The sequence below is a fragment of the Phyllobates terribilis genome, unplaced genomic scaffold, assembly GCF_046119375.1.
Source record: "Phyllobates terribilis strain yellow unplaced genomic scaffold, ASM4611937v1 Scaffold_8__6_contigs__length_399053987, whole genome shotgun sequence".
Classification (NCBI taxonomy): Eukaryota; Metazoa; Chordata; class Amphibia; order Anura; family Dendrobatidae; genus Phyllobates; species Phyllobates terribilis.
Window position 1 is genome coordinate 69,059,382 of NW_027362768.1, and position 13,277 is coordinate 69,072,658.

General features: G+C 42.5%; 1 protein-coding gene across 3 annotated transcripts in view; it reads left to right on the forward strand.

The window, feature by feature from the left end:
• Positions 1-13,277, forward strand: part of HSD17B7 (hydroxysteroid 17-beta dehydrogenase 7) — a 116,037-nt gene that overhangs the window by 29,448 nt on the left and 73,312 nt on the right. For all 3 annotated transcript variants that reach the window (XM_073643026.1, XM_073643027.1, XM_073643028.1), the window contains exon 4: positions 604-718. In XM_073643026.1, the coding sequence (XP_073499127.1) occupies positions 604-718 (115 nt within the window). The remainder of the gene's footprint in view (positions 1-603; positions 719-13,277) is intronic.

Genomic DNA, 13,277 nt, shown 5'->3' on the forward strand with positions numbered 1-13,277 from the left:
ATAATTGGTAGTGCTGCGTTTTTTTCCGCAATAATAATCCGCAGCGGAAATTTCTGCAGCATGTGCACAGCACATATGGATTATCATTGGGGAACATGGCAGGCCTTCTACCATGCGTTTTTTAAGTGTTTCTGCAGCGTTTTTGCCGCTGCGGAAACGCTTAAAAAACGCATAGTGGGCACACAGCCTTAAATCTCCCCCTCACTATGATTGAGTACACAGCTCACATGGAACATGGGCCAGCCACCCATTGTCAGGATTAATAATGACGCGTAGTTGGACCGACAGAGATCAGAATTGTGTGATCTCTCATTGCATAAGTATGTATGTGTAGAAAAATCCTCTTGTGAAATAAGAAGAAAGCCAAGCATTAGTAATGTCTACATGTCATGTTGTTTTAACACTTATCAATTGCATAATATTTGGAGCTGTTGTTGGATTATATTTGGTTGAAATGGATTTGTCTGCATCTTGTATGTGGACATTTGCTCTCGCTGACAGTGTTTAAGTGTGGAAAAAAAATTACACCTCTGAACATGAAATTTGAGATCCGTCTCTCCAGACCAAGCTTCTTTGGTGAGCTTTTCTTTTGTTTCAATACAGGAAAGCCTTCAGCATGTTTGCAACAGGAGAAGGACTGCTGACCCAGGAGGACAGTGTTACTGAAGATGACCTGCAAGAAGTTTTCGAGACCAACGTGTTTGGCCATTTTATACTGGTAACATTTTGCATATCTGGTGTAAACTGTTTTGGGACATATCAGTACATTTAATTTCTAAAGCTAGCTAACTTTCAAGGAAAATCGCTTACATGGTGGCGGCTACAGCAGAAGTGAGATGCTGCGGGCCAGTGTTTGGCTTGGGCCGGTGAGAGGCGCGGCTTTCCATTGTGCGCGGCCATCTTCCTGAAGCTGTGATCTACAGGAAAATAGCAGCCTGAGCCAGCGCATGCGCATACTTGTAGCTCGGACAGCCGTTTTCTTGTAGATCACAGCTTCAGGAAGATGGCCGCACATGCAGCTCTGCCGCACACCGGTTCCGATCTGTACCCTGGCACCGGTCCTCAGCCAGGCCCCGGGGGCGCCTGCCGGGCCCTGGGGGCGTCAGCCATCTCACCTCTTTTGCTGCAGTTGCTAGGTTTCTGAGGGAGGGAACGGAGGGCCTTGCGATCCTGCTCCACCACCACCTCAACTCCCCGCTGCTGGAGCACCGGCTTCCTGAAGGACCCTGCCTCCTGTGACCCTCGCTCCACCGCCCCCCAGGTAAGATGCGGTACCTATTCCGACTATAGGACAGACCACCATCTTATAAAAAATATTTTTTTTCCTATATTCCACCCCAAAATTTGGGGTGTGTCTTATAGTCCGAAGAAAACGGTACTGTTCACAGGTTCTTGTTTTTGCCAGTGAAACCTCTTTTACTTAAAATTTTCCATATCAAGTCTATTGCTTTTAATATTCTTGGAATAAGCCTTTCAATTAGGGCATTATTCCAATCAATTGGATTATTTCCCTCTTCAAAGTCACAGGGCTCTGATTTTTATCAGAACTGTGAATTCTATTGTAACGCCTCACAGTAGGCGGGGCTAATATCAGAGCTGGGGCAAAGCAGCAATAGAGGGGGCAGAAAGGTGCTGAGTATGCTGGGGGATCAGACAGCTACATAAGGACCTAGTGTCAGGCTGAGTGCAGCTGGGAAAATGACTTCTTCACAATATACAGGTCTGTGCTAATCCATGTGACCTTGTAATGTGCACTGGACTTCTGTGTAGAGGTGAAATTTAGACAAGCATGGATAGAACAGGGTGAAAGAATGTAGCTAGCACCAGGAAAGGTTGATTCTAATCTTTATTGCTTCAAGTTTAAAAAAAAAAAAAAAAAAACCCAAAAAGGTTACAAGCAACCTTTGTTGGTGCCCATAGATTTGTGTACCCTATGAGTGGGAGGGACGTGCTGCCTGTCTGTAATATGAAGCAGAGAAGGGTTCCAGAGCTTTTACAAGAAAGTTTTCAGGCTCCAGATAGTAAAAGCACTTCCCTGAACACTTTTTTTTTAAAGTTGTAACAGCAGGCAACAAGGGAGTGCCAATAATTTCAGTGCTCGGTCCACTTTGCAAACACAGCTGTGTTCTCATTACATGGATGCCTACCTCTACTGTGTGTATATGTGATATATATATTAGGGTTTCACTCTGGTAAGCATTAGGGGTAGCGTTCACATAGGCAATGCAGTTTTGGTCCAAACACATGCAGTTTTTATTGCTTACCACAGGTTGCGCAGCACCAAAGCAACATCATAAACATAAATCCCTAGCTTTTTCTTGGTGCTAACTAGACAGAACAGACCCTGGCTACTCATACATGGCTGAGCAAGTCCCAGCTTGGTCAAAAACAGCTATAGTTTATATCAACCACTAATTACTTGCGCTTCTCTGGACATAGCCTGTGCAGACTTTTCTCAGAGAGGGATTCTGGCCTGTCTCTCTTTTCAGCTTCAAGACCAATCCAGTCTGGTCAGCTTCCTTAAGCTGACTGCTTTAGATGTGTAAGGGGATGATTGAGTGTGGAGGTACACACAATGGTGTTGAAGCTGAGTGTGAGCAAAATGTTGCCATCTGGTGACTAAAGATGACTGAAATGGAGAAAGAGGAGAGATGACAGTGGTAGGAACTGAAGAGTGGAACACACGTCCCCAGAGGGAGAAAATTAGAGGGGACATCGGGTCAGGTGACAGTTGTGATCCAGTTAATAATTATAAAAAGCACGGGACGGTAAAGGGGGGGCGGGGTGACTTGGCGCCTGAAACTGTAACAGGACGGACATGTGGTGCAGTAGAATTGGCTTTTAGCCGTCATTGCGAGTGAAGGACTGAGCGATAAGGTCCGAGTGGAGAACCGAATAACCCGATGCGGGAGAAGGACAGAGTAACCAGGTCCGTGTGACCAGAGCTTAGAGAGTGAATCTAGTGAGCTGATGCAGGGCTGAGAGAGACTACCTGGCCACAGAGAGGGCGTTCGTGGGAGCAGTTTTTTGCAGCGTAAACGTTATGGCCTGTGGAACATTTTTAGCCTCCTAGAGAAAAGACAATAGTGATGATCCCAGTATTGAGAGTGACCCGCGTTAGGCTGGGGTATTTTGACTAGGCATTACCGATAAACAGTCCACTAACTGTAAGATAAAGGTCTGTGTATGTATGATATAAATGTTGTATAGATATCCTATTTGGCTCCATTGCTGCAGTCTGATTGTGTCATAATTCTCTATACTGTCGTTGCTCACTGTTACCCTTAACACCCTGCATATATTATATATAAATTTACTTAAATTTATCAAATTTATCTCTTGTGTACACACTGAAAACAGAGCTTTGCTTTGCACACTACATGCTTTTGCTTCTTCTGTAAACCTGTCACAACCACACACAACTCTGTTGTCTATACATTGCTAACACAGCTTTGCTATGCACATACAGTACAGACCAAAAGTTTGGACACACCTTCTCATTTAAAGATTTTTCTGTATTTTCATGACTGAAAATTGTACATTTGCACTGAAGGCATCAAAACTATGAATTAACACATGTGGAATTATATACTTAACAAAAAAGTGTGAAACAACTGAAAATATGTCTTATATTTTAGGTTCTTCAAAGTAGCCACCTTTTGCTTTGATGACTGCTTTGCACACTCTTAGCATTCTCTTGATGAGCTTCAAGAGGTAGTCACAGGAAATGGTCTTCCAACAATCTTGAAGGAGTTCCCAGAGATGCTTAGCACTTGTTGGCCCTTTTGCCTTCACTCTGCTGTCCAGCTCACCCCAAACCATCTCGATTGGGTTCAGGTCTGGTGACTGTGGAGGCCAGGTCATCTGGCGCAGCTCCCCATCACTCTCTCCTTCTTGGTCAAATAGCCCTTACACAGCCTGGAGGTGTGTTTGGGGTCATTGTCCTGTTGAAAAATATATGATGGTCCAACTAAATGGAAACCGGATGGAATAGCATGCCGCTGCTAGATGCTGTGGTAGCCATGCTGGTTTAGTATGCCTACAATTTTGAATAAATCCCCAACAGTGTCACCAGCAAAGCACCCCCACACCATCACACCTCCTCCTCCATGCATCACGGTGGGAACCAGGCATGTAGAGTCCATCTGTTCACCTTTTCTGCGTCGCAAAGACGCGGTGGTTGGAACCAAAGATCTCAAATTTGGACTCATCAGACCAAAGCACAGATTTCCACTGGTCTAATGTCCATTCCTTGTGTTCTTTAGCCCAAACTAGTCTCTTCTGCTTGTTGCCTGTCCTTAGCAGTGGTTTCCTAGCAGCTATTTTACCATGAAGGCCTGCTGCACAAAGTCTCCTCTTAACAGGTGTTGAAGAGATGTGTCTACTGCTAGAACTGTGTGGCATTGACCTGGTCTCTACTCTGGGCTGCTGTTAACCTGCGATTTCTGAGTCTGGTGACTCGGATAAACTTATCTTCAGAAGCAGAGGTGACTCTTGGTCTTCCTTTCCTTGGGCAGTCCTCATATGAGCCAGTTTCTTTGTAGCGCTTGATGGTTTTTGCAACTGCACTTGGAGACACTTTCAAAGTTTTCCCAATTTTTCGGACTGACTGACCTTCATTTCTTAAAGTAATGATGGCCACTCGTTTTTCTTTACTTAGAATTTGTATTATGGAAAGAAAAAAGCAGCTAAAAGTCTATTCAGTAGGACTATCAGCTGTGTATCCACCAGACTACTGAACAACACAACTAATGGTCCCAACCCCATTTAGAAGGCAAGAAATCCCACTTATTAAACCTGACAGGGCACACCTGTGAAGTGAAAACCATTTCCGGTGACTACCTCTTGAAGCTCATCAAGAGAATACCAAGAGTATGCAAAGCAGTCATCAAAGCAAAAGGTGACTACTTTGAAGAACCTAGAATATAAGACATATTTTCAGTTGTTTCACACTTTTTTGTTAAGTATATAATTCCACATGTGTTAATTCATAGTTTTGATGCCTTCAGTGTGAATGTACAATTTTCATAGTCATGAAATACAGAAAAATCTTTAAATGAGAAGGTGTGTCCAAACTTTTGGTCTGTACTGTATAACAAAAATTCCCATTTCCCACTGGTTGTTGACAAGAGATGTGTGAATGTATGTAATGTGTGCATAGCAAAGCTGCTCACGTAATGTATCTACAGAGCAAATTGTCTACTTATATTATATTCCCCGCAGAGATATGAATGCTTGAGATAACATCACAGAGCTTTGTTTGCAGTCTGTACATAGTAGAGCTATGCATCACAGGGTTCCAGGTAATGAGTATAGCAGAGCTAACTGTGACCTGTTGCTCCACTCATTCTGTGGTACAGTCCAAGTTAACTGAGTACAGTAAGTAAGATCTGTTGTCTATTAAAGGGAATCTGTCACCCCCTTGGGATTTATATGACCTACTAATATGGGCATGCAGGTGATAGAAATGTAGATTTATTCCTACCTGTATGCCTTATATTAGAGGTCTTGTGGCTGTGAAATTTCATTTTATTCATTCATGTTACTGATGCCTTCCAGGCCACAGGCCCGTAAGAGATCCGCGCCTCTTGTGTTAATTATAATAGCTCCCCCCTCCCCTGCACGTCACAGTGCCCTGTGATGTGAAGTTGCGTTGGCCAATTCCTGCGCCTGCACACTTCAATCTTTACACAAGGCGCACTTCTTCCTCCCATCTATTGGCCTTGTACTGCAGTGATCTTGTGCGCAGGTGAGTTACTGCAACTCCGCTCCAGTGACCTCCGGTGTGCGCAAAACTAAGGTTCTCTCCCCACTTCCTCCCTGTATTTCATCGCTAGGAACCATGTGTATACGGAGTTGCACCGCAACTTCACTTCTTGCTGCCCATGTTTTCTCTGTAACAATGGATTCTTGCCTGTGGCTCACTTTATTAGCGTTGTCCATTGGGGAGAATGGGATAACGTTTCATTATTTTGAATCACTGCAAGCAGTTTGTATGTTCTCCCCGTGTTTGCGAGGGTTTCCTCTGGGTTCTCAGATTTCCGTCCACACTCCAAAGACATACTGATCTAGATTGTGAACCCCAATGGGGTCAGTGCTGATAATGTCTGTAAAATTGTCTGAATTGTAAAGTGCTGCAGAATATGTTGGAACTATGTAAATAAAAAGATTATTTTTTTTTTTATTATTATTATTAAAAAATATGTTGCTGGCAAGTATGAACCAACCTGCAAGTGTTTTTACAGGCTGCAGAGGCTGTAGTCCTTCCAAGAGTCCTGCAGCCCTTCAAAGTGCTGATTTACAGGGGTGCTGACAGTGGGATCCCTACCAACCTAATATTGATGGCCTCTCCTGCAGATAGGATAATAATGTAAAAACCTGGGTAACCCTCTTAAATTGTGTGACTAACCTCGCAAACAAATTGTCTTCAGTTTCTGAAAGGCTGTTTCTCTAATTAAATGCCTGCCCACCCAGAGCCTGAATTCCTTACCTATTTTAGACCCCAATGATTCCAAGAACATTTGGCCCTGAAACCCTTGTGTGACTGGAGTGATAGTGAGCAAGTTTGACCAGTACTCCTATAGACCGTGAATTGCTCACGGTCTATCATACTGTGAATTGCATGTGGTTACTATTTCTCTGTTCAATGTAAATAAGGCAAATAAACAACTACACAGCCCATGTTGAAAATTGCCAATACTTTAATAGAAACGCATAAAAGCAAATTAACACAAAAATAATAAAATCAAAGACACACCACAGATGGAAAAAGTAAAGTGCCTGGACTAAATAGTATAAAGGATGACATTGTTATCTGGCATATAGCTCCCACAGGTAGTATGTAATAATAATATGAAACCAAGGGCATAAAATACAAAAAGCTGCAAAAAATATATTGTATGGAAAATAATGAAGTTATCAAAAAGATATTTCGCATATATATTAATATCATAAATGGCAGATCACATAGTACTAGTAAGATCAATATATCAATATATGTAGTGACCCTGCCTAAAAGATACGTAAATAAATATATGAACAATTAGATAACCTCTGTAAATACATTGTCAATATAGCTGCATATATAGATAACCAGTATCATTGAAAATAACCCAAGATGGTTTAAGAAGTAGCCATAATTACCCAGAGAGCATAGATCAATAGTCCAGGCACCCACCACACACCCGACGTGCGTTTCGCATAGGAAATGCTTCGTCCATTTAAACTAAAGCCAAATCGCCGAGGCACACAAAGGTAAATATAAAGGAGACAGGAACCCTGAAGGATAACCACCAAAAATAAAAATAGAAAGAAAAAGAAATGAACAAAAATGATATACCAGTGAAGTAAAGCACAGAAAATTGTGCAAGTGAAAAATGTGAAAATAAAACACAGGAAAAATGAAAGAGACCAGAGAAAACCAGAAAGAAAGCAGCAAAATATATTTTTATTTTTATTATTAAGAGAAAGAAACAACCACATTACATACCATGTGAGACAAAAGAAACACCACGTGTGTGAATAATATTGTGCATGATAAAACAGTAAAATAAATATTTTAACACAATAAATGTGTGATGTGATAAGAAATTATACCAAAAAAAAGATATATCAAAAAAGATATATATATACAATATATGATGATAGTAAAGTGTTATGTGCACTATATAATGTGAAAGAAAATGTATGATTAAAAATATTATATATCAAATATATGATAATAAAGTGACGTGCACAAGCTACATATGTGGCATAGAAAAAAAATATATATATATATATATATATATATATATATATATATATATATATATATATATATATATATATATATATAAAAACAAAGGGTGTAAAAACGTTTATCAAAGTGTATAATGATAAAGTGTCATGTGCATTAGATATGAAGATAGATGATAATAAATATCAAACAGTATGTGTGTGTATGTATATATGTATGTGTATATATATATATATATATATATATATATATATATATATATATATATATATATATATCCAGATATGTGATAATAAAGTGACATGTGCACCAACTACATACATGGCATGAAATAAAATGTGTAAACAACACTAAATGTAAAAAAAAAAAAAAAAAAAAAAAAAAGGGAGGAATCCTCGCAGAAGGCCAAGACAAATCCAGGACCAGCTAAACAAAAATATGATCAGTGGCACATATAAACAAGACAATTTAAAAAAACATGATGTTAAAACCAGCATGACTAGGACTCAGATCAAAAGGTGGACAAAAAGTAAAACCCAAGAGTAGAACAAACATGTGTATGTACACACACACATGTATAAATATATACGGACACGATAACTCAGAGAAAGGGCACAAAGCTATTGTGATCATTTAATCCAAGTGGTGATGTGGTATTTAGCTTATAAATCCACTTTGTTTCTTTTTGAGCCAATAATTTCTTCCAGTTACCCCCTCTAGAACTCAAAAAAAACCCGGTCAATACCCCTAAAGACCAACCCAGTAGGATCACAATTATGGGTCACTTTAAAATGATGTGGGATTGGTTTCAACAAAGATAAATCATCCACTTGTCCAGCCCCCTCAATATCCAGGACATGTTCACGAATTCGCCTCCTGAATTCACGTGTCGTCATGCCTATATATATAAGACCGCACGGACATGTGGCATGATAGATAACTGCCTTGGTGGTGCAATTGATATTGTAGGTGATTCTGTATCTTGCACCCTTGGAATCAAGGAAATATTCCGCTGTATCCACATTCTTACAGGCAACACATTTGTTGCATGGTCAGCATCCCCATTTTGGACCTTTTGAGCCAAAGATGAATTCTGTTCCAGGTCCCTTATGATAGCTATGAACCTAATGATCATGTAGATTCCTGGCTCTTCTGTATGCAATAGATGGCTTTGTGTCGATACATTGGGAGATGGTTTTGTCCAATGATAAGACACCCCAGTGTTTCTGCATAATTGCATATACATCCTCGCTATGGAAGTTATAATCAAAGACACAGCGTACCTTTGAATCCGAAGCAACAGAGCGTGGTTTATTCTTTAAAAGATCAATTCTCTCACTGTGGCGAGCTCTTGTATAGGCTTTACAAATGGACTTCTTTCCATATCCCCGGTCTTGAAACCATCTGTATAGATCATCTGCCTGTTTTTCGAAAAGAGGAATACTGGAACATATCCTTCTGGCCCTAAGAAATTGTCTAACCGGTATGTTATTGATCAAATGTTTCGGGTGCTGTGATGAAGCATGGAGGAGGGTGTTGGCAGAGGTACTCTTCCGGAACAGGTCGTTCAGCGTCGTATTAGTGTGGGCCCGGGAGCGGCGCTGCTTGTGCGGGTACTTCCGCAGCGAGCAGCTGGGAGATGGCCGGCTACTCGCAGCAGAAGCATCCCGACCGGCGGCTCCTCTCCCCGGTCCTCCCTTCACACTTACCGTCGGGAGATCAGCGGTCTTAGCCGCTGATCTCCCGACGGTAGCCGCATGGAGGTCAGCGGCACCACCGGTCGGGGTAGTTCTGCTGCGATCAGCCGGGAGGTGACTAGTGTTGAGCCACCCCCGTAGTGTTCGGGTTCGGTTCGGTTCGTCGAACACCTTAGAACACCGTCGAACACCGTTAAAACCAATGGCAGGCAAACAAAAACACATAGAAACACACAGAAAACACCTCCAAAGGTGTCCAAAAGCTGACAAACTGCTCAGAAGACGCTCTCTTTAAAAAAGCCGGCCGGCAATTCAACAGCGGCATACACCGGTACCCGACAATTTAGACCAGAAGGAATAGAGCATCACACATAGATTAGATAGATAGAAACATGTCAGTCACATATATAAGAAGTACAGTGACAGTGTTGGTTACTGTACTTGTCATTTAGTGTTAAAATAAAGGATTTATTAAAAAAAAAAATTGGCGTGGGGTACCCCGTAATTTTAGTCTCTAGCGGAGGTTAAGCAGACGGCTGGGGCAGATGTTTGAAGCCTGGGAAGGGGGTAATACCCACGGAGCTTCCCAGGCTACTAATATCAGCCCCCAGCTGAATACCTAGCCTTTACTAGCTATTAAAATGGGGGACCCCCCCAAAAAATGACGTGGGGTCCCCCTTATTTTATTAGCTAGCAAAGGCTAGGCAGACAGCTGGGGGCTGATATTAATAGCCCAGGAAGGGTGCCATGAATATTGGCCCCCTCCCAGGCTAGAAACATCAGCCGCCCCAGAAATGGCGCATCCATAGGATGTGCTAATTCTGGCACTTAGCCTCGCTCTTCCCACTGCCCTGTAGCGGTGGCAGTGGGGTAATAGGGCTGGGGTTGATGTCAGCTTATAATGCCAGCTGACATCAAGCCCAGGTTAGTAATGGAGAGGCGTCTATAAGACACCCCCATTACTAACCCCATAGTCAAAGTTAAAAGAAAACACAAACACCCAGAATAAAGTCCTTTAAATGAAATAGACACAATTCTTTATTGTTCTAAATTAAACCATACTTACCATCACGCCCATTCCAGCTGAAGCCAACGATCTCCTGCAATAAAAGAAAAATAATAAAGCAACATCATCCTTACCTCTCCATGGTTCCCAGGACGGCTCCAGCTCTGCTACATTCACATGACAGGCTGGAGCGCAGCAGAACGCTGCCATCCAGCTTGCCATGCCGCAGACACTGAGAAGCGCAGGCATGCTTGCGCTCCTCAGTGTCTCGCTGTGACGGCATCCAGATGAGCCGAGTTCATGTCCAATGAACTCGGCTCACCTCATGCACGTCACTGACAGCGTGGGAAAATTCTCCTGCACTCAGCGCTTCAGCGTGAAAATTCTCCCACGCTGTCATTGACATACATGAGGTGAGCTGAGTTCATTGGACATGAGCTCACCTCATGCACGTCACTGACAGCGTGGGAAAATTCTCCTGCACTCAGCGCTTCAGCGTGAGAATTCTCCCACGCTGTCAGTGACGTGCATGAGGTGAGCTCGTGTCCAATGATCTCAGCTCACCTCATGCACATCACGGACAGCGTGGGAGAATTCTCAGGCTGAAGCGCTGAGTGCAGGAGAATTTTCCCACGCTGTCGGTGACGTGCCTGATGTGAGCCGCGTTCATTGGACATGAACTCGGCTCATCTTTATGCCGTCACAGCGAGACACTGAGGAGCGTAAGCATGCCTGCTCTTCTCAGTGTCCGTGGGATGACAGGCTGGATGGCAGCATTCTGCTGCGATCCAGCCTGTTATATGAATGTAGCAGAGCTGAAGCCGTCGTGGGAACCATGGAAAGGTAAGGATGATGTTGGTTTATTATTTTACTTTTATTGCAGGAGATCGTTGGCTTCAGCTGGAATGGGCGTGACAGTAAGTATGGTTTAATTTAGAACAATAAAGAATTGTGTCTTTATTTCAATTAAAGGACTTTATTCTGGGTGTTTGTTTTCTTTTAACTTTGACTATGGGGTTAGTAATGGGGGTGTCTTATAGACGCCTCTCCATTACTAACCTGGGCTTGATGTCAGCTGGCATTATAAGCTGACATCAACCCCAGCCCTATTACCCCACTGCCACCGCTACACGTCAGTGGGAAGAGCGAGGCTAAGTGCCAGAATTGGCGCATCCTATGGATGCACCATTTCTGGGGCGGCTGACGGCTGGTGTTTCTAGCCTGGGAGGGGGCCAATATTCATGGCACCCTTCCTGAGCCATTAACATCAGCCCCCAGCTGTCTGCCTAGCCTTTACTAGCTATTAAAATAGGGGGGACCCCATGTCAATTTTTTGGGGGGTCCCCCATTTTAATAGCTAGTAAAGGCTAGGTATTCAGCTGGGGGCTCATATTAGTAGCCTGGGAAGCTCCGTGGGTATTACCCCCTTCCCAGGCTTCAAACATCTGCCCCAGCCATCTGCTTAACCTCCTCTAGAGCCTAAAATTATGGGGAACCCCACGCCAATTTTTTTTTTAAATAAATCCTTTATTTTAACACTAAATGACAAGTACAGTAATCAACACTGTCACTGTACTTCATATATATGTGACTGACATGTTTCTATCTATCTAATCTATGTGTGATTCTTTATTCCTTCTATTCTAAATTGTCGGGTATCGCTGCTGAAATGCCGGCCGGCTTTTTTAAAGAGACGGTGCATGAAAACACTATTATTTTTTTTAATAAATCCTTTACACTAAATGACAAGTACAGTAAGCAACACTGTCACTGTACTTCATATATATGTGACTGAAATGTTTCTATCTATCTAATCTATGTGTGATTCTCTATTCTTTCTGTTCTAAATTGTCGGGTACCGGTGTATGCCGCTGCTGAATTGCCGGCTTTTCATGTTTCACTGTGAGCACTGTTCCCATCGATTTGGGCAATCACTGTAATGCCACAACCACCATGGCTGTGGCATTACAGTGAGTGGCAGAAAATCCCTGCATGATTGGTGCTCTAAATAGCACCAGACATGCAGGACACGCTTTTGGTGCACGAACAGTTATCGAACATAACCTCGAACAGCCGAATTTTTCTCAAATTGTTCGTGTTCGTCGAACAACTCGAACACCGCCCAAAACAGCTCGAATTTGAGATTGGCGAACAGTTCTAGTCGAACACCGCTCATCTCTAGAGGTGACCGGCTGGCGCCGGTTATCTCCCGGCTGCATCGCCGCTGACCTCCATGCCGCAGATGAGCCGCTAACGGCCGCCATCTTTTTTCTGAAATCCCGCATCGCTGATTGGCCGCGGCCGGACCAATCAGCGACGCGGGATTTCCTAGACAGACGGACAGACAGGATAAGACAATTATATTTATTAGGATAAGACAATTATATTTATTAGGATAACACAATTATATATACAGTTATATGAAAAAGTTTGGGCACCCCTATTAATCTTAAGCTTAATGTTTTATAAAAATTGGTGTTTTTGCAACAGCTATTTCAGTTTGATATATGTAATAACTGTTGGACACAGTAATGTTTCTGCCTTGAAATGAGGTTTATTGTACTAACAGAAAATGTGCAGTCTGCATTCAAACAAAATTTGACAGGTGCATAAGTATGGGCACCCTTATCATTTTCTTGTTTTAAATACTCCTACCTACTTTTTACTGACTTACTAAAGCACTTTTTTTGGTTTTGTAACCTCATTGAGCTTTGAACTTCATAGCCAGGTGTATGCAATCATGAGAAAAGCTACTTAAAGTTGCCACTTGCAAGTTGTTCTCCTGTTTGGATCTCCTCTGAAGAGTGGCATCATGGGCTCCTCAAAACAACTGTCAAAT